Below are 27,194 nucleotides of genomic sequence, written 5' to 3' on the forward strand. Positions count from 1 at the left end.
ATCTCTCTTAATAAACAACCCCTTAAACAACAACGAAAAATTGAAGTGTATTTCTAAACTTATGCAAAAAGTCGTTGTAAGGGACCGTCGTCATGTCATTGACCGAAAGTGCCATAGTGTCAACTGAGCAGCAACGTCGAAGCAGTTCTCCTGTGCAAGAATATGTCGAAGCTGAACCAGAGGTTAGCCTGCTAAGGATATTATTGAACGAGCTCAAGGACTTTAGACGTGATAATAAACAACATCTCACTGACATGTGCAAGAATTGAGCAAAACGAACACCAGATTAGAACACGAAGAAGAACGATCTGCTGAAACAAAACTCCAAGCAACGGCAACGCGAATTCAGCGCCTTTTCTGACAGATATATAAGGTAACTGACCAAGAAGGGTGCTCATGCAGAGGCAATCTCCGCATTTTTGGCATCCCCGAAAAAGCTGAAGGAAAGTATATGATCGGCTTTCTGGAGAATTTATTGAACCTGTACTTCACTTTCCACATAATGAACAACTCACAATTGAGAGAGCACACAGAGCACTGGTCCCAAAACCAACAGGCTAACATGGGAGACCACGGTCTAACGTTGCAAAATGTTCAAGCCACAGAACATAGGAAGAGGTGTTCCGCAAATCCTGTCAGAAAAAAATAGGTTCTCATTGTCCGATTTTATGTGGATCATGACTATCCTTCTGCTGTCCTTAAAAAAACAGTGAGTAAAGCGAAGGAAATACAGTATTGAAGGAAACTTAAGTCAAGTTTCAGACCCCTTACCCAGCGAGGTTTCTGGTCTTTTACGAGGATGGTACTAGGCTGTATCAGAGTGTGGCGGAGGCAAGGAAAGACATGGCTTTGCGGGGATTTCCAGTGACAGCGGTGAAGCCTTCAACTGGTTTGGTCCAAAAAGAGCTGCAAATTTTAGCGGAACGGCAAGTGATCACTCGTCGCGCAGATCACCTATGGCGTTATTTTTGTGCCACAATTTCGAACGAGCAAGAAGGTTTCTGCGCGCGCGCGGATATTTTTTGAGTGAGCAAGAAGGTTTCTGCGCGCGCGCGCGGATATTTTTGAGGGAGCAAGGTTTCTGCGCGCGCGATGTCTTTGACCTGCGCGCTCGCTCCACATTTACAGCCATTACAAAGTGCCTCAGATTCAGCCAATTAGAAACGTAATTAAGGCTACATACATTGCCAATATTTACGGCAAAAAAATGAAACACTTTTGCTATACATAAATTTTGAACCATAGTTAAATCAAATACACACTAATATATGCAGGTGTACGTTACTACATTACAGAATTATAGCCAACAGAGTTCTAAATAGCAAACCGCAAGCTAACTTTATTGCAGTATTAAGCTTCCTTTAGGAAGTTATTTAGATTTAAGCATTACACAATCAGCTAGCCCTGTATGTTGGTAACTACCGATCTAGATAGCATTTACAGTACTTTCTATTATTAATAAAGTAGTTTCTACAGTCGTTGCAATACCATTTACCGTCGTTGCTAGCACTAATTTACACTATGTACATTGTTTTTAGCATATCAGCTACGTTGCTGACTCAGTTAATCAAGGTAAATACAAGGATAAAAACTCTACATTGTGGCCAATTCAATGAATATAAAATAAAATGTCTGGCTGTGGTGCACTGGTCTGTTGCCGTTCGGAGGGCATTGTCAGATTTCTCCCTGACCATAACCTTCCACTCGCCGGTATCCATCTATTTACTGGTCTCCGGCCTGTATGTCCTTCCCACTTGGCGGTCAAACCATCCAATCAGAAATGGCCTTTGTCATTTGACGTTTCTGATTGGCTGAATCTGAGGCACTTTGTAATGACTGTAAGTGTGTAGCGAGCGCGCAGGTCAGAGACATCGCGCGTGCAGAAAAATGCTCAAAAATATCCGCGCGCGCGCAGAAACCTTCTTGCGCGCTCGAAATAACCGCGCGGGATTATCCCCGCGCGTGCGCAGAAACCTTCTTGCTCACTCAAAAATATCCGCGCGCGCGCAGAAACCTTCTTGCTCACTGAAAAATATCCACGCGCGCGCGCAGAAACCTTCTTGCTCGTTCGAAATATCCGCGCGCGCGCGTGCAGAATTGTGGCACAAAAATAACGCCATAATCACACAGATTACCAGGGCCAGGCTACGGCTAAAGCAGCCGCACAGGGAGAGAAGACAGCATTATCATTCTACAGCGAAAAGTTGCGGCAGTCAGGCGCAGATCCTCTTGTGGAGGACTGAGATATGGACAGATTTCTCGATTAAGTCAAGCTGAACAGATATGTCATCCATATATCCTCGGTTATTTTCGGTCATTCAAGACTTTATTTTGCAGTGGCACAATATCTACACTCTCTAAGTTTTTAGTTTTTGAGTCAGATAAATAAGTCGGGACATGTTAAAAAGATGTGACGAACTGCCATTTTTGTTCGTAACTGTATTTATGAATGTAACTGTATTTGTACAAATTGTAGACTGTAAAACACAGATTGGGATGTATTCATTAGTGAATAGTGAAGCATATTTGTGACTTGTGTTTAATTTGTGGATTAGCATTTACACATTTGTAAAGTATTTTGAGACTGATTTCTCTCCATACCTTATGGGTGCTCTGACTTCCAAAGCCCCCAAAGGGATCAGTTAAAAAAAGTCTCAGCTTTGGAAGTTAATGTTCAGTTAGAATATAACATTACTCTGTTTATGTGTACATTGGTTTTGTATATGTTTTTGATATTGTGTGTGCTACATGACATTCATAACAGGCAGTGGGGCATGCAGGAGTTTAAGAATAGAATGATAATGGGAAGTGGGTTCAGGGATTGTATGGGTCATATTAAAACAGTTATGAGGGGGAAAATAATAGCCCATTGATCTATTCAAAAGAAAATGAGAAAAATAAGGTTTTAAATAATGAATTAATAGAGCTTGAATCTGAACATAAAACAAAACAAACCCCAAATCTCATTTCAAAGATAAAGGTGATTAGGAATGAAATAGATGTAATATATACACACAAGAAATTGGAAAAAAAGAAGTTATTCATAAAACAATATAGGCAGATTTTGGTTCTAAACGTAGATTATAAGCTGTGCACAGCTATTCTCACCAGAAGAGTAGAAAAATTCCTTCCTCCCACTTATATATAACTATCAAACAGGGTTTATCCTACAAAGACAAACTCATGATAATATCAGACCTACGGTGCACATATTAAGCCATGTTCAACAATGTAATGTGGAAGCTAGCTTAGTGAGTTTGGACGCTGAAAAGGCTTTTGGTTTTGAATTTAGACCTTTTTATACAGGGTCCTTAAAAGGCTTGGGTTTCATGACCAATTCATCAAAGGAATTCAGACTTTATATGACTATCCAATAGCATGAATAAATGTAAATGGTTATCTCTCCAATACTATCATATTAATCTTGTGGTACAAGACAAGGGTGTTCAATTTCACCCCTGCTTTTTCCCTTTATATAGAACCACTTGCTCAATGGACCTGTCAAACAGATCAAATTAAAGGTGTCTCTATGCATGGGGAGCAACATAAGATTGCACTTTATGTAGATTATGTTTTGGTGTATTTCGGAGAACCCTCAAACTCATTTCCCAAAATGAAGGAACTTTTGGATTGTTTTGGGAATCATGCTGGATACAAATTAAATGTAAAAAAGACCCAAATATTGGCTTTTAATTATACACCCCAAAATAAGATATTAGATAGATTCGATCTGAAATGGAACCAGAATTCATTAAAATATCTCAGAGTAAATTTACCAAAAGAGATTTCTACACTGGCAGAGATTATTATGGCCCCCTTCTAACAAAAATTAAAGCAGATATACAGAGATGGAACTTATCTCTTTCTTAAACCTACAGAGTAGTTTCCGTAAAAATGAATGTTCTTTTGAGATCCCCCTTTTTGTTCCAGGCTCTTCCAGTAGAAGTTAATTCAAAACAATTTTCAGTAAGAAATAAAAATATTTATATGGCAGGGGAAGAAACCCAGGGTTAGAGCCAAAACATTACAACTCTTAAAGGAGAAAGGGGGTATGGGTTTCCCCAATTTTACAGATTAGTTTTACACAGCTGAAAATAAGTTCTTGATTAGTTTGTGTAACCCAAATTTTCATGCTAGATGGAAAGATATGGAAAGATCCCCCAGTGCATGCAGTATTAGGAAAAAACTGGAGAAGGTTTGTGGACAAAATTCAAAATCCTTGGATGAAGTCAGAATTAAAAATGTGGAGCACGGTTAAGGAGGTTTACAAATTAAATGAAAAATGTTAAATATTTATATGATGTGCATATGATAGAGATTTAAAGCCTAATGAGATGGATAAAGGAGTAACAATATTTTAATAATTAACAGAAAAAGGTTAACAGCAAGATTTCCAGACTTTGAGAGAAAAAGTTTTTTTCCATGGACTGGAAAAACAAGATATTTTTTTGATATCTCCAAATATGCCATTATACTGATCACAAAATTAAAGAGAAAACTTTATACATGAATACACCAATATCAGTAATTGCTGAAGCATACCTAACAGAACCAAATATGGGTATAATTTCTAGATTGATGATGAGTGGTCCAAAGTTTGTGCTCTTCAGTGGAAATACACCAGTTCATATGCAAGGCATGAGTTTGGATGGAAGTGCCTGATTTTTAATTACTCCACATCAAAAGGTACACTTAACAGGGAATGTAGTAGAATGTTGGAGGCTATGCAGGAATCAAACAGCTAATCATTGGCATATGTTCTGGGAGTTTCCAGTAGTTCAAAACTTCTGGTTGTAAGTTTCATAATGCACTGATTGAAATACCCCTTCAGTTTGAAGTTTTGCACCTGGGGAATTGGAAGTGGGAAGAGCTGGGTAAATATTTGTTTGGGGTTCTGATAACTGCTTCTAAAAAAATATATATAACAAGGTGCTGGTGTACTCCCCAGCCTTCTTTAATGCACAGCTGGATAGATCTAGTGAATGAAATATATATTATGAAAAAAAAAAAACTTTTTTTCACTCAGTTTACAAATGAATACATTTGTTAAGCCTTAGTTGAAATTGGTTACTCATGTGAAACCCTTACAACTACATTTCATTTAACCCAATGAGTAAGAATCATTGTTTGTAATATTATATTGCTATATCAAATTGATAGATATACTTTGAAAATGGTTATACAATTTCATGTTTATGTATCTACTTCTGACATTTGTTTATATATTTATGTACTTTCCCCTCTCTTGATACTTTTTGTATATTGCTCCCTTAAAAATTGTATTAAGAGACAAAATAGATCCTGAAGGTGGTTATAAATGGAGATATGATTGTCTCTCAAAATAAAGAATTGAAAAAAAGGAAAGAATTGGGCATCTCTGTGAGTGCCCAGACAGTGCTATACATTTTATCAGGTCAACATGTACACATAGCACCTAAGAAAAAAAAAACTTTACTAACAACTAAGTGCAAAAATGCAGCACTGACGCTTGCCAAATAACTTAAAAAGAAGGCTCATGGATACTGCCAGCACATTCTCTACTTAAATTCCCTGCTGATCTCCCCAACAGCATGTTGGTGGGCAAAAATATTTACTGTTGGCACCAACTTATACAGCTTTACACAGGTTTATACAGGTTTACACAGCTAGCGGATTATTAGGAGGAAGAAACGGGGCTGCAGAGCCAGCATACTTCCAAGTATTTTCCTCGCTAATGCAAGGTCCCTCGCTAACAAGATGGATGAATTGAGACTCCTGGCTGCAACAGAGGACAGCGAGGGACAGTTCCGTTTTACTCTTCTAGGAGACCTGGCTACATTCATTCACTCCAGATAAAGCTATCAAGCTAACAGGCCAAATGCTACACAGGCATGGCAGGGCATGAGCCTCCGGTAAGAGCAAAGGAGAAGGGCTATGCATGTATGTAAACAACACATAGTGTGCTAACACCAAGAATGTGAGCAGCCTCTGAACCGGGACCTGGAGTATGTGACTGTGAGATGCAGGCCCATTTACCTACTAAGGGAATTCCCCAGGTGTGGCTGGGGTCCAGCATATTACCAACCATAGACCCAGCAACCTTGCAGTTGATGATGGCGGTGCCTCACTGGCAGAGGAGCTGAACGGCTTCTTCGCGCGCTTTGAGGTGCAGTCACCAGAGAGGACCACACTACAGCCATTATCCCCTGGCAGTTACACCCTTATGGTGGAGGAGCACCAAGTGAGGCGCATGCTGAGGGCAATGAACCCGAGTAAAGCTGTGGGACCAGACGTGGTCTTAGGATGGATGTTGAAGGACTGTACATTTCAGCTGGCTGGGGATTTTTCCAACATCGTTAACCAGTCCCTGAGGCAGGCTGTGGTTCCACCCTGTCTGAAGTCCTCCACCACCATCAGCAGCCTGAATGATTACCAATCATGAAGTGCTTTGAGAAGCTGCTTCGGACATAAACCATCTCCAGTCCAAAGCTCTAAGAGCTGGGAATATCATGTGAATTCTCATGTGTAAATACCATGTGTTTCTGGATTAGAGACTTCCTGATGGATCGCTCCCAGAGAGTAAGAGTATGTTCCTCACGTCCTCAGCCATTAGACTTAATACCGGCTCTCCTCAGGGCTGTGTGCTGAGCCCACAACTCTACACCCACAACTGTGTTCCTATACACCCCATCAAAAGTATCATTAAGTTTGCTGATGATATCACAGTGGTGGGGCTCATCTATGGTAGGGATGAGTCTGAGACGAGGTGGAGTGGCTGTCAGGGTGGTGTAAAGATAACTACTTATATAGTTCTCGTTACCTCAGGAAGGCACAGAATATTCTCAGGGACCCATCCCATCCCGGACACTCACTTTTGAGCTGCTACGTTTTTTGGCAGATGTTACAGGTGTGCAGAACAAGCAGACAGTTTTTATGCTACAGCGGTAATTGCACTTAACAATGCACAACTGCTGAATGAGGATGAACAGGGCACTGATTTATAAATGTTTGGCTTTTTTTTATTTGTTTAGTGTTATATAAGTGTTAGTGCTCTATCTTCAGTGTCTGTTAATCTTTGCACTTTAAAGCAAGTATTGCCCTTTTTTCCAATTTTGTTGTACATCAGGTACATCTCAAAATGACAAAAGGAATATTTCAACAATCTTCAAGAAGTAGAGAAGCATAAAGTCTCAAGCTAAGAATAGCTGAATATAACCATGTGTGAAGATTTGTGCAGAATATTTCACCATGCATCTAGACTGCTGTCATACATGCTAAAATGCTAAATAGGCTTCAATCTGTTATCAGCAGCAATATTCGAAAAACTAACCGGTGAACTACAAATCTATTTGTTATTTAAATGTGCACAAATACACTGAACACCTATTGTGTTTCTACATTTATTGTCCATTTTATCAGCTCAACTGACTCTCCACTATACCCCCTCAGCCGGAGGTATGACAGACTCAATTCCGAAGTAGGGCTTAAGATTTCCCACATATGTACCATATTTACTTTTCCTTAGTTATCCTGTCACTGTAACCTATAATTAACAGGTCTCAATTTTCATCACCTTAGCTGGACCAGTCCACTTTGGAGCCAGCTTAGATGAAAATTTATCAGAGGCTTTCAGCTGTGAGTGTGCCCTCACTCAAACCAGATCTCCCACAAGAAATTGGGTCGGGCATTATAATATCTGGCTTGATGGTGTCTGGCCACTCCCACTCTCTGCTTTACCTCCTGTGCCATCTGACGTTGTCGTTCAAGAAGGGCATACTTCTTCTGTTGAGGATGTGGAGCTGATGATTGATAAGTAAGCCTTTCAAAGGGCTCTTTCAATTGACTTCCCAGAGCCAGTTCAGCTGGTGTCATGCCCTCGTCCTGTCATGTCTGTTTTCCCTGCCATGTGCTCTCTTAGCACATGGCTCTGTTTGTTGTTGTGCGTGTTTCCGCCCTAGTCCCGCCTTTGTTCCGCCTCCTGGTCTGTGTCTCATTTGTTACCCTGCCTTCTTATTATCTGTCTCAGGTGCGTCTCGTCTGTGTTTAGTATTTAAGTCCCCTTGTATCACTTCCTCTTGTTGGTCATTCGTTCTTGTACTCGTATCATTCCAGTTCCTAGTCTTGTTGTTTTGCTTCCTTTGTCACGTTGCTCAGTCCAGTCTGTCTGTCCCTTGATTCGGTTTGTTCTCTGTCTGTTTTCTTCCTTGTGTCTCTCATTGTCTGTCAGTACCATTCAGTCTGTTTAGCTCTTTCTGTTTAGGTTTCTGTTTAGCTCTGTGTCCAGGTTTGTCTATTTAGTTCTATGTCTAGGTTGAGTCTGTTTCTCTGTCTGTTTAGCTCCCTCTAGGTTTCTCTGTTCTGTTCCCTCTCTATCTGTCAAAGTCTCTCTGTCTTATATCATGTCAAGTTATCTAAGTCTGTCTCTGGTTTATTATTATCTTGTGTTTCAATAAAGTCACTATGTTTTAGCAAGTGCGTCCACCTCCATCAGTCCGCCCCGCGATCCTGACAGCTGGAGTTTGTCCGGTTGTTTCATGTTGGGTACTGTTTTTACTGTTTTTACTGTCCCGTAAGGGAAAAACCTCAGTCAGCTTGATGTAATAATCCACCACCATAAGCAAAAAAAGATTTCCATCCTGCTTCTAGGTAATGGCCCCATAAAATTTAGTCTCAGCCCATATCCCGCTTCTCCCACGTTGGGATTCTGTAAAAATCCCCCAAGCTTCCTATTATCTGATTTGTACTGCTGGCAAATTGTGCACAGTTTCATGTGCTGTCACACATTTTTTTAAGACTGTGGACCACTAGGCCACCTCTAAAATCCGCAACAGAGTCTTAAGTCTACTCCAATGCCCCCCTAAAGGATTATCATGGAAGTAATGGAGAAAACCAGTTGTCATCTCCTTTGGCACTACCAATTGACACACCTTTCACTGGTATGGTCCTGTAAAGAACATCTTGCAGTATCTCCCATCCAGTGTGCTCTGTCTGTTTACTGAGATCAATATCTTTTTTCTGCAACTCTACAATTTCTGGATCCTGTTTTTGGACATGTGCAATCTCAGCCAGAGAAGTGGGTAGATGGGTAGGTTGGGGAACAGGGGAACACATAAGCAGCTATTATTAGTATTTGCTCAGGCTCCACTGCCCGTGACAGGGCATCTGACATAATGTTCATACAACTTTTATGATATTGAACATCAAAGTTAAATTGCTGCAGTCTCAGAGTCTAGTGAGTCAGCCTAGAGCTGATTTTAGGACAGTTGAAAGGCCATGTCAAAGCATTATGGTCTGTAAAGACCACAATCTTTTCTCCTTCCAAATAATGGTGCCATTTTTCTATAGCCCAAACCACTGCTAGGCACCCTTTTCTGACGTTGAGTAGTTGCATTCTACCCCACAGAGTGAACTGGATGCATATGCAATCACTCTCTCACCTTCAAGTCGAGTTAGAACGGCTCCTAATCCCACCTCACTGTCATCGTTGTGCACCTGAACCGCATTAGTGAAATCGGGTTGGACAAGAACAGGGGGGATATCAAGGCTTTTTTCAGGGTAACAAAACTCTTCTGACATTCTTCTGTCCATGCCCACTTGACTACTTTTCTCTTCAGTTGATTTAAAGGAGTCGCAAGATCTGCAAAGTGGGGGTTGAATTTATAATACCACCCGACCAGGCCCAAAAACCTTTGCAAAGCCTTAATGTCTTGCAGAATAGGATAATTAGTCACAGTTTCCCTTTGTCACCTTCCACCCTCCTTTCTGAGATAACATGTCCCAAAATCCTTATCTGAGTTTTCCAGAATTGGCACTTTTTCAAATTAAGAGTGAGATTTGCAGCATGAAGATTTAACAGATTTAATTCATTATCTGTAACCGCTTATCCAATTTAGGGTCACGGGGGGTCCAGAGCCTACCTGGAATCATTGGGCGCAAGGCTGGAATACACCCTGGAGGGGACGCCAGTCCTTCACAGGGCAACACAGACACACACACACACATTCGAGTCGCCAATCCACCTGCAACGTGTGTTTTTGGACTGTGGGAGGAAACCGGAGCACCCGGAGGAAACCCACGCGGACACGGGGAGAACACACCAACTCCTCACAGACAGTCACCCCGAGCGGGAATCGAACCCACAACCTCCAGGTCCCTGGAGCTGTGTGACTGCGACACTACCTGCTGCGCCACCGTGCCGCCCAAACACAGATTTAAGATCTTCCAAATGTTGCTCAGGATTGGGAGCATAACCAATAATATCATCTATGTATACAAAACATATATGGCCCCGTAATTCTCCCAAAACTGTTTCCATAAGCTGCTGGAAAGTGGCCCCTGCATTTTTTAACCCAAAGGGCATAGATTTAAACGGTTATAGGCCAACGTGTAATAAATGCATTTTTTTCCTGCTTTTGAGATCCATTGCTTCTTACCAATAGCCTGACATTAAATTTAAAGAACTAAAATATGATGCCTCCCATAAAGATTACAAAATATCATGTATCAAAGGCATGGGATACGCATCTTGGGGTGTCTTGGAATTCAACTTTCGATAATCCACACAGAATCGATAGGAACCATCCTGTTTTTTTTTACCAGCACCACAGGAGAAGCCCAGGTGGACTGATGATTCTATGATGTCATCTTCTAACATACGTACTATATTTTCTTCTATTATACTTTTTTTCAGTGGGGATATTCGATATGCCTTAACCCTAACAGGTGTCTCATCACTGGTATATACATGATGCTGAATTACAGTAATCCTCCCTATTTTTGATGAACACATTGAAGGCCATATTTGAAATAGCTCCTGCACCTCAGGTGGATGAGACCTCATCGGGGCTTCCTGGACCTCATGGGACACATCCATTGATGCCCAACTTCTGGAGGAAACAGAGCCCACAGCCACATATAAATTCACAGCCTTTCTTAATTCTGCTGATAGTGACTTGGTCAAGTTATATGGAAATCTGTTTAAAAATGGAAAGAAACATCACTTCCCATGGCTAAATACCCCATAATCTCCTCCCCCCAAGTTTAACTGAACTTCCTTTCGTTAAAAAAAATTGAGCCCCTAGAATAAGAGGAAAACATAGCAGAATAACATAGGTCTCCAAGGACCACACAGCTCCATGCCAGGTATAAGTCAGCTGCATCTTCCCTTAAGCCCAGTGCTATTTGCCATCAGCTAACACAAAAGTTAGGGGATCCCCTGAACAAAGTTTTTCTCCTTCTCTGGCTAACTTTTGCTTTGGCTTCTACATCAGAGTATATGTGCAACCTGTATCCAACACAGCTTCTCCTTGGAGTCCCCTCGTTTCAATGGGCACAACTAATAGATGTAAAGTTTCTGTTTTCGCCAATGCCACATGGTGAATGCCCCGCTGTTCCAGATTTGTACTGCTGGCACCTTTACTGTTTGGTTTCTTTTTTGTTTTATCACTAGAAGCCTGACTATTCACTCTAGCCCAGTAGTCCTTCTTAGCAGCCCAGTCACGCTCCACCATCGACCAACTTTAACCAGTTGTTTCATTGTGTGAATCATCCCCCTTAAACTACTGACAAAAGCTGTATTGCAATTATTCATAATACGCCGAACCACCTCAGATTCTGACATATTGGGATTCCATTTTAGACACAAAGCTCGGAAATCATAAGCAAAATCTCTTCGGGGTCCTGGACGGTCACACGCATCTGTTCTTCTACTTCCATCAGATAATTAGCAGGTAAAAATGTGGACAAAAACATTCTTAAATTCAGTCCAGTTATGAACCTTCTCAGCCATCCACCAGCTCTTAGTGGACTGTGTTAGAACTGTTGATAATGTGGCAATGAGCTCAGCATCAGTCAAAGGCCTTAGTGACATAAAGTTCTCACACTGCAAAATAAAACTCAACACTGCAGGAGTATCCCAGAATTCCCCAAAGGTTGGAAAATCTAACCTAACAGGAGGCTTAGTAGCAAAAGTAGGAGGGCCAGACACATTACCAGAAGAGGGAGTTCTGATGTTACTAAGGTTATGCATGGGATAATAAAAGAAAGTTTGATAAGTAGGGATACTAGAACAGCCTATCTTGGTTATTTTCCTCTTCCATTTCTCATCTCTGCACAACGGACATTCATCTCCTGCTCCAGTTGTTTTAGTGAACATTTTAAAACCTGCTCAACCTCCTCAAACCTTTGATCAACATATCCTTTAAGACTCTGCTCTCTATTCACTACTCTCTCCATTGAAAATTCCCCTCCATATTCTCCACCCTGGTTTTGCAGGCTATGGACCAATTCTTTTACTTCTTGTATTACCATGAATCCCCATACCCACACTTGCTGTATCCTCCTCTGCACCATCTACATCTCCCTGTTCATCAATATACATTTCACTCAAGTGAGAGGAAATTTCTGCAACCGGTTCCTTAAATGTAACAAAGGGCCCAGGCCTAGCCAGTGGAGTGACATCCTGACTCTCCTCTGAAGGCTCCTGACTTTCAGCGCTTTGCATTCCTGTTACTCCTCACCAAATAGTCTGTCTACCACTTACAACTTTTAAATTCCCCTACACTGCAGTTTTCCTGTATGGGCCACCACTCTGTAACAATCTCCTTCACTCTCTTATCAAAGGCATAAGCTACTAAAAAGAATTCAGTTTATTTCACTGTTAGGGCATAAATGTTTTGTGGCAAAACACACAAGGAGAACAAAATAATATCCTTTAGCAAATCCATTGTTTGAAACCAGCTGACAAGATTTACAGTGATCTAAAGCGTAATCCCATAACACTAATCCATCCCAAGATTCTTTTAAAGTCCACATGTTGACATGTCCTTCAAAAGTCCTGGAATTACCCAGTCCATCGATGCCCCAAACATCCTTATGGCTTCAGCAATGCATTGCACACAAAAAAACATTATGGATTGATTTCACCAGTTTGCAGGCCTGCTTCCAGCTTATTCATAGGACCACCGAGGGAATCCTCTTTTATTGATCCACCTTCATCCTATGTTGGCCTATTGTGGGGTCCCCGGTATTCTTGACTAGAAAACCCTAGATTGGAGCTTAGTGTTTGCTTTCACGAGGCCACACTCCCCTTCATTTCTCTCCTCATGGTTCCTCACTCCTCCCCCCTTCTTAAAGTCACATCCAGCTCTACAAATGGGCAGTCTACATATAAAAAATCACTAAACACCCCTCCCATGTGGCATTGTCACAACCCTACAGGAACACATTGTAGTTCTACAATTACAGACCTTATCCACCTGTTTCTCTGCATACATTCTTATCCCCATTTAACCTTGTTCTTCAATGCTCAGGACTCCCACAAAACTACAGTGCCTTACAAAAGTATTCAGCCCCCTTGAACTTTTCAAACTTTTGCCATATTTCAGGCTTCAAACATAAAGATATAAAATTTTAATTTTTTGTGAAGAATCAACAACAAGTGGGACACAATCGTGAAGTGGAATGAAATTTATTGGATGTGTCAAACTTTTTTAACAAATAAAAATCTGAAAAGGGAGGCGTGCAATATTATTTGGCCCCCTTACTTTTAGTGCAGCAAACTCACTCCAGAAGCTCAGTGAGTGATGATAAATAGAATCTACCTGTGTGTAATCAAGTCACCTGCTCTTTGATAGTCTCAGGGTTCTGTTCAAAGCGCAGAGAGCATCATGAAGACCAAGGAACACACACAGACCTACAGCTGAGGTGGGAGAGTCTGTCCATAGGACAACAATCAGTCGTACACTGCACAAATCTGGCCTTTATGGAAGAAGAAAGCCATTTCTCAAAGATATCCATAAAACGTCTTGTTTAAAGTTTGCCACAAGCCACCTGGGAAACACAAAAAAAATGTGGAAGAAGGTGCTCTGGTCAGATGAAACCAAAATCAAATTGTTTGGCCACAATGCAAAAAGATATGTTTGGCGTAAAAGCAACACAGCTCATCACCCTGAACACACCATCCCCTGTCAAACATGGTGGTGGCAGCATCATGGTTTGGGCCTGCTTTTCGTCAGCAGGGACAGGGAAGATGGTCAAAATTGATGGGAAGATGGATGGGGCCAAATACAGGACCATTCTGGCAGAAAACCTGTTGGAGTCTGCAAGAGACCTGAGACTGGGATGGAGATTTATCTTCCAACAAGACAATGATCCAAAACATAAAGCCAAATCTAAAATTGAATGGTTCACAAATAAATGTATCCAGGTGTTGGAATGGCCGAGTCAAAGTCCAGACCTGAGTCCAATCGAGAATCTGTGGAAAGAGCTGAAGACTGCTGTTCACAAACGCTCTCCATCCAACCTCACTGAGCTCGAGCTGTTTTGCAAGGAAGAATGGGCAATAATTTCAGTCTCTCGGTGTGCAAAACAGCAAAAGGTGGCGCTACAAAGTATTAATGCAAGGGGGCCGAATAATATTGCATGCCCCAATTTTCAGTTTTTTATTTGTTAAAGTTTGACACATCCAATAAATTTCATTCCACTTGTCGATTGTGTCCCACTTGTTGTTGATTCTTCACAAAAAACCAAAATTTTCTATCTTCATGTTTGAAGCCTGAAATGTGGCATAAGGTTGAAAAGTTCAAGGGGGCCGAATAATTTTGCAAGGCACTGTACCATGAAGCAGGTATAATCCACTCACTTTTCACTCTGTTAGACACACCTGCCTCCTTGGTACACTTTGTAGATGTCTAGCAGTGACACTAAAACTTTAAATAACTTCAGCAGCACTGCTGTCTCTGATCCACTCTTACCGGCACAACACACACTAACACACCAGCACCACATTAGTGTCATGGCAGCGCTGAGAATGATCCACCACCCAGTTCATACCTGCACTGTGGTGGTCCTAACCATTGAAGAACAGGGTGAAATGGGAATAGGAATATATGCAGAGAAACAGGTGGACTACAGTCTGTAATTGTAGAACTCCTTTAGGGTCAGTGGAGCTGATAAAAAAGTGAGTATAGATACACGATAGGTGTTCCCAATCCTGTGGTCATTTAGTGTAAAGTTGTATTACAACAAAAAATATAATATTTTAGTAATAATAAGACTTTTATTATATACTGTAGGTGTCATGTAGCTGTATGCACAATGACCTACAATAAGAAAAGTGAGTAGGCCACATGTCTATGTGATTAATTAAATGACCAAGGTACAGTGACGGATAATATTTCCAGGTTTTCATTCCACTGCACTAGACTCTGTCCTGATATGACTTACCAACTTTTCTTTCTCTTTCAGCCTTTATTTATGTTTTTCCCATGCATTCTTTCCTCTGCTTTCTTTCTCTTTTCACATCAGGTGAACACTGGATGTGCTCCAAATTCCGCTGTGGGGAGGGCAGATTAAACAACAGCCTTTGCTCTTGTGCTGCAGACTGCGGTCAAAAAGGCGATTGCTGTACAAACTACAAGATTGTATGTGAAGGTAAAGAATTAATTTTGATGTTCATCCAGGCTGAAGTGTAATTTGAGTTCTGTGCATGCTCTTATCTTCACTTGTACATTCTGACATTGTCTTATTTGGCTAAATGTCAAAATGTGTGTAATACCAGCTTATGTCAGTAACGCAGCTCTCTCAGAAAAACTCACTTTCTTGGTACCTTTTGTTGTCACTGTGGTTGTGCCCTCAAAGGTACATATGCAGTACTTTTAGTTTTGGAACATAATTGTACCTTTGTACATTCTATATTAATTTTGAATTTGTTGTGTTTATTTCATATACTCCTCTTCATCTCCAGGACTTATATTTTATTATTCAATTTTACACGGTACTACAATGAAAGTGTACAAATATTCACATCACAGAAAAACGTGTAATGGATATTAAATCCCCTGTTGTGATTTTAAAGGTAAATTTACACTGCGTTTGTACATTTAGTGAAAATAATGTACCGGTACAGTACATTTTCTTCTGACAGTGTATGAATAAGAATAAATTAAAAGTTGAGCCACAAAATGAATAATCAGAGACCATTATTTGACCTCTGGAGATCTGTACTTTAGAATATTGTTCACTTCTTCGGTTCATTGTCACTTATAAGCAAGATAATGGCACATAAATATATCAAGAATTAATGGCTAAAGAGGGTTAATCTTGGTAATATAGAATCATATAATTTAAAGGAACACCAAGTAGTTTTTTTTTTTTACCTTAAAATTACAGCTTCAAAATCACTGTGATGCTCCACTGACTTGTAATACTGGGAATAGAGCCTCTGTCGTTGCTACTCCTGACTTAGCACTGTAGACAATGCATTATGTAATTATTGGAGGAGGGTAGGAAACCGCCCCCTTCTTCCCCTAACTCCTGATTTCAGGACAGTGCGGTAAAAGTTAATTATACTCTGCAACTATAGGGGAAACAAATGCCAAATGTTACCTGGTGCTACTTTAATATATTCCCATATTAGCATATATTCCCAAAGGTCTATGGAATCCATGTGTAATCAGTGTTTTTTGCTATTTTAAAGTGACACCCATACCTGACCTTGCAAATGTTCTCTAGTAGCTGAATGCACACAAATACTCACAACAATATTCCAGTATCTAATGTAAAACCTTACACAAATAGAGGCTATTACTGCAGGCAAGTTGGAAAACCTCTAGGTTTATACACTAGATTGATTTTTACTAAGGAACCTAGGGCAATGAGTTTGGTAGCTCTGTTCCCCTTAAATTTAGACTTGCAGTAACAGGTTTTGGATAAAATCCACACCTAAAACATGCCACATCTTGCTATGTGCCACTATGATACATTATTACTCTGTATTCCAAAACCTTTTAAGATCAGTTGTCTCTGCCTCTCCACGTGGATTATTCTGGATCTAATCTTCCTAGTCTGGAACTTGGAGGACCTAGTTCTTATTGGCTCTTTGTCTCTCCTACACAGATTACCAACATGTTATTATACTGAGCAAAAATATAAACACAACACTGTTGTTTTTGCTCCCATTTTTCATGAGCTGACCTCAAAGATCTAAGCATTTTTCTATGTACACAAAAGGCTATTTTCTCTCAAATATTGTTCACAAATGTGTCTAAATCTCTGTTAGTGAGGGGGCGGCACTGTGGCGCAGCAGGTTGTGGGTTCAAGTCCCGCACCGGGTGACTGTCTATGAGGAGTTGCAGGAATGTCCACCACAACTGTTGCCCATGAATTGAATGTTCATTTCTCTCCGAAGGCATTTCAGAGAATTTGGCAGTACGTCCAACCAGCCTCACAACTGCACATCACGTGTAAAGACACCAGCCCAAGACCTCCAAATCCAGCATCTCCACTCTCCACTTGGAGAGGTGTTTCTCTTTATGCATGAATCCCGGTTTTCACTGTACAAGGCAAATGGCAGACTGCATGGTGTTATGTGTACATAGAAAAATTCTTAGATCTTTGAGGTCAGCTCATGAAAAATGGGAACAAAAACAAGAGTTTATATTTTTGTTCAGTATATAAATTATATCTTTATTGTTACTGCAGTAGGATTTGCCTGGAAGCACATTGTTAAGGGCAGTAATGACAGTCTGGATCAAATGACCAAGCACATATAAAATACTAGGGTTAGATTTCAGCTAGCTGCCACCCAGCACCGATCTTTAATGTTGCTCTGCTCTGTTGTTAATGAACAACTTAACCTTAGTAGCCCATACCTACGTGACATGTGCAGAATGTGTGAAGCAGAAATGGCTCCTGTTAACACCAAACCTGCCCTGCCAGGAAGAGGTTTGTAGTGAAGATTTGTTTTTTGTTTTAATTTGCCTGTATAGAAAGAGTTGTTCATAGAATATGTGTAATGTCTTTATCAAGGGTGCAAATGGTTATTGTTTATTTCACTCCTGTCTGTGACTAGTGAACACCATTTAGCAATGTACTTTTTGTTTTATAGGAGAAACGTCATGGCTTGAAGAGGATTGTGAGGATATCAAGACACCACAATGTCCTATGGGGTAATGTGATACATAATAAACAGTAAAGTTTATATACATTCTGTGTAGATAACTATGGTAACATGGTAACATTTACAAGTATATTGTTTTTAATGTGCAATAGTTTGTATGGTAGTTTTCTTAAAGTTTAAGGCCAGAGCACAGCACTGACCAGACAAACATGTGCAAAAGCAATCAAGCACTGAAACTCAGCTTGCTTGTCTCTGGTTACCATAGCAACAAAGGAGGGTAGAAACATTTGGGGACCACTGAACTAAAGTAAATAAATTAAAGGATTATTCTGCATTTAAACCTGTAAAAAGTTTTGTTTTGAATTATTGAGCTGCTAGGAGTACTGCACAAGCAGGGATTTAAGGCCGATTTATACTTCTGCGTTGACTTGACGCAGAGCCTACGCCTTAGGAGAATGCGAGAATTTATAATTCTGCTTTGGTATCTGTGTCTCTCTGCAATTACACCACCACACCACTAGGGCTGAATTAATTTTATAAATCTTTAAAGGGCACTAATTAGAGAGTAGGTTGTTTTTTGGGACAGAGCAAAATGTACATGAGGTGCCAGGAAAGAAATAAATACAAAGCCGGCACGTTTTTCACATGTGGTATCGCTCCTCGTTCTGTTGAATTTTTTTTCCAGGAGACTTCTGTATTTTTCCTTTGTTCAAAATTTTTATTCAACTCTGAAGCCCACACCATGTCCTTGGAAATATCTTGCTGCTGTTGTCTGCATTTCGTGGAGAGAAGTTTATGGCAAGCCGTTTTAGCTTAAACTGACACCAGCGATACAAGTTATAACTCCATTTTTACTAGTAAGAACTCTAAATCAAGATCTCTCTAATGTAGTTTTACTAGTAATGACTCATATTTCAGATATCAACTATGACATATTTACTAGTAAATTACAGACCTACATATCCATAATGAAATTCTAGCTATTGCCAGGACGTATCTTTAATGTATGTCTGACTAATCATATTTCTCCATTGACTTACATTGGATTTCACTCTCTTATATCCATAATTACATTTTTACTAGTAAAAACTCCAAGTAGAGATGAGAGATAGAGTAGAGAGATTTGCAATTATATTTTTATTAGTACAAATGTAATTTCAGATACAATGCAATTCTGATTAGTAAAATTCCTGGGCCACATATCCATAATTTAATTCTGACTAGTAAAAATGCTAATTCGGGCGGCACGGTGGCTCAGCAGGTGGTGTCGCAGTCACACAGCTCCAGGGGCCTAGAGGTTGTGGGTTTGATTCCCCCTTCGGGTGACTGTCTGTGAGGAGTTGGTGTGTTCTCCCCATGTACGTGTGGGTTTCCTCCGGGTGCTCCGGTTTCCTCCCACAGTCCAAAAACACACGTTGGTAGGTGGATTGGCGATTCAAAAGTGTCCGTAGGTGTGAGTGTGTGAGTGAATGTGTGTGTCTGTCTGTGTTGCCCTGTGAAGGACTGGCGCCCCCTCCAGGGTGTATTCCCGCCTTGCGCCCAATGATTCCAGGTAGGCTCTGGACCCACCGCGACCCTGAACTGGATAAGTGCTTACAGATAATGAATGAATGAATGAATGAATGAAAAATGCTAATTCAAGATCTCTATAATTAAGTTTTTACTAGTCAAAATATGCATTAGAGATATGTAAGCTTTCAGAGCTCTAAATTTATGGCAAGCTGTTTTAGCTTTTAATATTTTTTTTCTTGATTTCAGTAATTCAATTTGCACATGTAAAAATTCAATTGTTACTAGTAAAAAAGCTATTTTTACTAGTAAGATTTCTATTTTCACTAGTAAAAATAAAATATCTCATCTCAAAACTAGAATTCTTACTAGTAAAAATTACATTCTAGATATCTGCAATGTCATTTGTACTAGTAAAGAAATTGTACCTATCTGTTATTATATTCTTACTAGTAAAGATTTAAATAGAACTAGTAATAAGTTTGATTGTCATATCAACAATTATAGTTCTGACTAGTCATAATAGTTTTACAGATATCGCAAAAAAAGAGTTTAAGAGATCTACAATTCTGATTCTTGTCAGAATTAAGTTTTAGAGCTCTCTATTCATGGAGGGTTCATTGTGTATTTGCATGTTATGCATATTTATGTCAGGGGGACAGGCAGGAAAAGGCTTGTGGTGTTCGTGTGAGATGAGTGCTGGGCGAGAGATCATGGATGGAGAGTGTCAGTTTAGAAGGATCTCTGGGGAGGAATTTTCTGACCCTTTCGGCAGAGTTCTAAATGGCATTACAGTTGTACGAGAATGATTAGAACACTCTGGAAACATCGCTTTTTCATTGGCACCAAAAAGGTTATTAGCAATACAGCACCTCCTAAACAGGCTGCTACACAGAGCAGCTCAGAAACTAAATTATATTTAAAAAAATGGAGCCAATACATGATACTATACCCACTAAATAATTTTAGACACACCAGTGACTCTTGTATTGAAATGTAGTCGAAGGAAAGCACAGATAGCATCTTATCTAGTGTGCTAGCCTGTAAAAATTAGCATGTGCTGAATAAGAGTTTTTTAAAATAATTATGGAATGAGTAATGATTTCAAAACGGAGCTCTGTAATGTTTATTTTTACTAGTATGAATGTAAATTTTTATATCTCTAATTACATAAGAGAAGTCTCTAATTCAATCCTTATTAATAAAAATATCTTTTTTACTAGTGAAAATAAAATTTTTATTAGTGAGAACTGAATTATAGATAAATATAATTCTCCTTTACTAGTCAGAATTTTACTTTTACTAGTAACAATTATACTTTTACTAGTAAAACTGAATTAGGACTTGTATCGCTGGTGTCATTTTAGGCTAAAACAGGTTGCCATAGGATTTTCTGTACTTCATAAACAATGTTCGTCTGACATTGCATCCCATTGAAAACGAGTGGGATACGTTGTGGTGCATCGTCACACCGGATCAGTGTCAATGCAGCTTGATAGAACCAGCACTTCCCATCGAAAATGAGTGAGATACGTTGCATTAATGGAGCGTCAGAAACACTGCGTCAGCTTTCACGGACTTCAAACTGCCTGTATTCAGTTAACAACTCTCCACCAAGCATCAAACCATTTCAACTTTTGCTGCAATGGACTCTGACGTAGAGGCATATCAACCAGTAGAAACAAGGATGGGCAGGCACAGACCGACGACAGATGAAAATCCAAAATGGAGGAAAGGCTAAGCAGGGCAGTGTACTCTTTTCCAGTTTTGGATTAAGCCAGATTAACAGAAATATAAGACTCACAGCCTGGCACAGTGTGCCTGTGTATTCTGATTTGTCAGGTTGTGTCTAGTTTTCGATGGTCCAGTCTCCCAGTTTAGTAGTGTCATGTGAGGGAAAACTTGTGCCTTTTTTCCTCTGTGTATAACACTAAAGCATTTAGCAGTTTTAAGGCGTTCACCATGTGTGTACCCTTTTCAATTTATAGAATGGGTGTTTGTTTGAATGTTTAAAAATGTGTCTGCCATATGTTGGTTCTTCCATGAAAAAAATAATCTACTTCTGAATGGGTGGGGAAAAGTCCTAAATTAAATGTGTGTGAGTGTGTGTGTTTATGTTTTTGAGTGAGAGAGAGAGAGAGAGAGAGAGAGAGAGAGAGAGAAAGAAAGAAAGAGAGAGAGAGAGAGGGGGAATTTTGCTAGTCTGTTGTGTGTTAGGGATTATGGAAAAGATGATAAAGGCCTGTCTGGAAAGCTTTAGTGCCATTTTAACAGATGGTTTTGCACATTGTTCATTCTGCTGCCATTTATTTCAGTTGAGTACACACACTGAGCTGTTTTTTGAAAACAAGAATTAATTTTAATGGAAAGGAAGTCTCTCTTACAGATGGGTAGAAATATTTTTGAAAGTTTTGAAAATTACATAGTAATTTATTATGTGCAAATTTGCTTTTCAAGTATTTTTTTAGGGATAACCACATCCAAAATCTATTGGTCTCCAGCTATTGGTATTGTGGTCTCCAGCGCCTCTCAGGTTCAACTCAACAATAAACAGGGACAAAATGTTTCAGCATTAAACTATGAAAACATGTTACAGTATGCAAATATTCCAGCCAGTGTTCCCACCCCAGATGACATTCTACAGTTGACTATGGAGGTACATTTTGTGCAAAACCCCTGAGCACCTTTGTCAGTGAAATTTGTAGCTATAGAGTATAGTCACACATTTGTATCAATAAACTTGAATTCACAGAGAAAATCTCTTCAGGAGTTGCAAACCTGTAGTAGATTTTGAGTTTGTAATTTTTTTGGGGGGGATATCTGTCTTGCACAAACACCAGTCAATGACTAAACCTGCTTGAATCTGCGGCTACGTGTCTCAAATGCTGTCTTTCTCGCTCACACGTGACAACTTCTGCGCCCTCTCACTTTTGCGCCAAATATCTCAAGTCAGTGTGGTTAAAATCTAATTTGTGCATCTGTAGTGCCATGGGTGGGCACTGTTCAGAGATCAGCGATCCCTTCTGACCATTCAGAGTACTCAAATGCTATTGGCTGAGATCTCCTGGTTCTGTGACTGAGCGCCTCCTACAAAAAGCCTTCTAAGGAAAATAAACATGGAGGACCGAGGGTACATGTAGAAAATGGAATGGAAAACGGGGAGCTTTTTTAAAGGTGGAATTAGCTGATGCTGGGGTTATATTTACCCTTTTAAAAAATGCTCAAGACTGGTTGCTGGTGTCGCAGCCACACAGCTCCAGGGACCTGGAGGTTGTGTGGTGGAGACCACTGTAATCTTAGGAGGCTACCACTGATACGTAGTTTGTCCTGGGTTCAATCCGGTGGGTCGACCAGAACACTACTTGAGGCCAGAGTTAATTCAAGAATTTATTAGTCCATGAACATGAGGAATGAGAGCTCTGTGTGTATGTGTGTGTGTGGTCTAATTAAGCAATAATGCTCATAAACATGAACTCGCGGCGTTTCCTTCGCATCCAGGTACTAATATGAATTAATAAAATGTGACTCAACGTTTCATCAATGACGCACATCGGCTAGTTTGAATAACACAAAGCAGACTGAGAAGGAACTATGGTGGCTGCACTTAAGAACTGCCCCCCTAGTAGACGATGCTGGAAACTAACGTGAGTCATGTGACAGAGCTTCAACCAATGAGAAATAACTATGGCTAAATGCACATTTATAAAGAAAACAAAATATTAACATACACATTTAAGTTGTTATGTACTGAACGACTATAAGTCTGTTATACACACTGGGCCTTTTGAACAGCCGCCCCAAAATGTATGTAACAAAAGGCACTAGGGTTGTGTACTAGCTGCTGGCACAGAACTGTCTTCATCAGCTTCAGAAGGGAGGGCCGGTAAGTCAATCAATCTTGTAACAGGCCGAGTGTATGTTTTGCCCTTCACCTCCACATCAGCTGTCCTTATGTGACCATCAGGGCTAGGGTGAACCTTGACAACTCGACCGATTGGCCAGAGGGCTTTTGGCAACTGTGGGTCTAACATCATAACTACTGAACCTTCAGTAGTTCTGGAATGCCACTTCTGGCGTGATTGCAGACTGGGTAAGTATAGACGAATGAAACAAGTCCAAAAGTAGTCAGCCAGTATTTGTGAGTGTCTCCACCGATGATGACTCAGAAGCTCATTCTTCATATAGACTATCTGTGGAAGAGATCCGTCTGGCCGCCCCATCAAAAGGATGTTGGGAGTCACAAGATCTGGGTCATTAATATCTTATGAGACATAACCCAGGGGTTTTGAATTGAGGATTCCTTCCACCTCAAGAAGCACAGTGCGAAGGACTTCTTCAGTGACAGGTTGCGCACAAATGGTGGTGTAAAGTGCAGTCTTCACTGAGCGAATCTCCCGCTACCTCCCTCCAAAGTGAGGAGCAGCCGGGGGGTTGAAGCGGAAATGGATCTTCTGCTTGGCCAATTGGTGTTGTAGTTCTGGGGACAGTACATTAAATGCTTCCACCAACTCTCTTTCGCGGCCTCGGAAATTGGTTCCTTGGTCGGAGAACAGCTCGGCCGGAGTTCCCCTGCGTGCGATGAATCTTCGTAGAGCCATCAAGAATGAGTCAGTATCAATTGAAGTAAGGATATCCAAATGTACCGCTCGGGTTGTGAGACACTTAAATATTATCCCCCACCTCTTTTCCATACGGCGTCCCATTTTGATCTCAAAAGGCCCGAAACAGTCCATTCCCGTAGAATAAAAAACAGGTTTGAAAAATCTAAGCCAGCCAGTGGGTAAGTCTGCCATCTTAGGTATGGTGGGTTTCCCCCTCCATCTGCGACAATCAGAGCAGGTTCTTTGGAATCGTCGAACAGCTTCGCGTCCTCGCAGGATCCAAAATGTGCGCCGGATCTCGGCAAACACTCGCTCTGGACCAGGGTGCCGCAGTAGATCATCAAAGTCTTGGATTAGGAGCCTCGCTACTGGGTGCGACGGATCTAGGACTATGGGGTGTAAGGTAGTCTGATCCAAATATCCTGCTCTATGAAGTCTTCCACCTACGCAAATAAGTTCTCCGGCTTCATCAAGCTCTGGGGATAAAGTCACAAGTCGACTTCTCTTGAGGACAGGTTTCCCAACTTTCAAGAGCCGTAACTCTTCAGAAATACTGTCTAATTGAGCCATACCAAATAGGAAGGTCTCTGCTTTGCGGTAGTTATGAGCAGTAGGTTTGCTCTTCTCATCTGCCGTCCCATGCAACTTTAGAAGTTCTTTCTAAGTCTTGCACTGACTCAGATCTATCCCAGGATAGTGTGTCACAGTAGAAGTAAGACCGCATAGGATGGACTTGCGTAGCTCAGAGGAGTCATCCTTTAGATATGTTGCTGGATTCTTAGGCCACAATTCTGGGATCAGCAAGAGAAAGGGAGGTCCTTGGCTCCACCTGTTTGGTTCCACTAGTTCTCGCAATGTCTTGCCCCGTTGTGATGTCATCAGCTGGGTTCTTGGCAGGATCAACATACCGCCAGACACTCAAATTTGTAAGGTCTTGAATTTCTGCAACTCTAGTCCCGACAAAGACCTTGAAATGGCAAGACTCAGACTTCAGCCACATCAACACCGTTGTGGAGTCTGTCCAAAGCACATCTCATCTAACTTCAGAGTGAGCTCCGCCCGTAACAATCGAGAGAGTTGAGCTCCAATGAGTGCAGCACAGAGCTCTAGCCTGGGCATGGATAGGAGACGCTTGGGAGCGACCCTAGAACGAGCCATCATGAATGACAGGTGAGCTCTGCCTTGATGATCTACTGTTCGCAAGTAAGCGACTGAGCCATAGGCTTGCTCAGATGTGTGGTGGAAGTTTTACCCTGAAAATATCAGACAGGCAGTTCTTGTGTCAAGTAACAAAAAGATTTATTAAGAGTAAGGGAGAGCGTGCGTTGTTGGATGAAACCAGCGGACACACTCACACTGAGAGAAGGTTACACACAGTTTTGTCTTTTCCTGACGATGACGTAAGGACAGTGAAACAGAGCTTGCTCAATGTTCTGTAGCCTTGTTCTCCTGTCTTATCAGCTTCAGCAACCTTGTAAGCTTGGTTCTGTAGCCTTGGTTGTGAGTACGCGATGTTCGTGTTGCAAGGTGCAACTGTCAGTTTAATCTGATGAATGTGAGCACATGCTGGTCACTTCTTCACGTCAAACGCCAAGGTACATTTTGCTCAGTATCAATCATAAATGAGTTTGTCATTACAATCCCCCCTATGATACTATCAAAATTTACCTTAAAACAGACCCACTGGACATGGCTATGATAATATGGTGTAAGCGTCCTAAGTCAGCTTGTCGCTGAATTTTACTAGGCAATCGCGTGCGCTGCATTGTATATGAGTAAGTGTATTTCTACAAATTCACTATGCACATGTGAACATAAGCGAGTGTTTTATTAAACAGAAACAGGTGGTCCATCTAACAGGTCTCCCAACTCCAAGGCATCCTCGTCCGGGAGTGGCAATGTTGCGATGTAAGTCAGCTGATTCTGCTTCTGTTTTAACTGCAGTGTGTGTAGTCAGGAGCACTTGGTACGGTCCTCTCCACCTGGCGTCTTTCCAGTGTTGTCTTCTTAGATCCTTAATCAGCACCCAATCGCCTGTTTGAAGTCGTGCAGGAACTGGTCAGCTGGGCTCGGCAGGACAGCTTTTACCTGTGGATAGATATCAGACAAGATTGTGTAGAGTTTTGAGCAGTAAGCTACCAAAGTGTCGGACAGTAGGACTTGGTCCTGTAGGGGTGGTCCCACCCCAATATTGGGAGGTCTTCCAAACACTATCTCAAAAGCGCTGAGGCCTGTTTTTGGTTGAGGTCTGGTTCTCATCTGCCACAACACTAATGGTAAGCATTTGACCCAGGATAACCCTGTATCCTGGTGCATTTTGGCTAATCCATTCTTTAATGTGCCATTCATTCGTTCCACCGCCCCTGCACTGGCAGGGTGGTAGCTGCAATGTTTTCTCATGTCTATACCTAGGTGCTTGGTCAGATCAATCAGACCTCGTTGTACGAATGGGGTGCCGTTATCGCTCGAGATGCGGGTTGGAAGACCCCACCTGGGGATTATTTTTCTCAACAACATTTTCGTAACAGCTTGTGCGTCCTGTTTACCTGTGGGAAAAGCTTCCGTCCACTTGCTGAACATACATACGCAAACCAACATGTATTTCTTTCCCTCTGCCTGAGTCAGTTCTACAAAATCAATTTGCCAGTGCTGGAATGGTTCTGTTGCGGGCGGGTGGCCCGCTGTGGAAGTTTGCGCATGTGCTGCTTTCGCAGAGTGTTGTGCGCATATCAGACACTGAGAACAAAATTTTTGGGTTAAGTTCGTGAGGCCTGGAGCGTACCACTGTTTTCTCAAAGTGTCCACTATCCCCCCTTTGGACATGTGGCTACGCCCATGTACAATCTTAATCAGGCCTCTCGCGTATGCTTTGGGTAAGCAGGGTTTGTTTGTTGGCGCATGCATCCAACCTTGTGGGGACAGTGAACACTTGTCTTGTTTCCACCTCCCTATTTCAGCTGCCGTGGCTGAAGACTGGATATCTGCAAGAGATACGGTAAGGTTAGTCACAGGAATAGCGGAGGCTTGGATGTGGGGTTTGAGTGCTGCTGCTTTCGCAGCAAGGTCTGCCTTTGCATTACCCTTGGTGATGTAATCAGTTCCCTTTTGGTGAGCCGCACACTTAACTATAGCTAATTCTTTGGGTCTGTATGTGCTCTTTGGGGTTATCACAACGGGTTCACAATTCCTAATGAGGCCCACATCAT

General features: G+C 41.2%; 1 protein-coding gene across 1 annotated transcript in view; it reads left to right on the forward strand.

Moving 5' to 3' along the window:
* The window catches only part of LOC136676223 (ectonucleotide pyrophosphatase/phosphodiesterase family member 1-like), a 115,961-nt gene that overhangs the window by 23,301 nt on the left and 65,466 nt on the right, over positions 1-27,194 (forward strand). The window contains exons 4-5 of the mRNA XM_066653069.1: positions 15,286-15,411; positions 17,867-17,927. Coding sequence (XP_066509166.1) covers positions 15,286-15,411; positions 17,867-17,927 — 187 coding nt within the window. The remainder of the gene's footprint in view (positions 1-15,285; positions 15,412-17,866; positions 17,928-27,194) is intronic.

The sequence above is a fragment of the Hoplias malabaricus genome, chromosome X2 (genome assembly GCF_029633855.1).
Source record: "Hoplias malabaricus isolate fHopMal1 chromosome X2, fHopMal1.hap1, whole genome shotgun sequence".
In the NCBI taxonomy this organism is placed as follows: domain Eukaryota; kingdom Metazoa; phylum Chordata; class Actinopteri; order Characiformes; family Erythrinidae; genus Hoplias; species Hoplias malabaricus.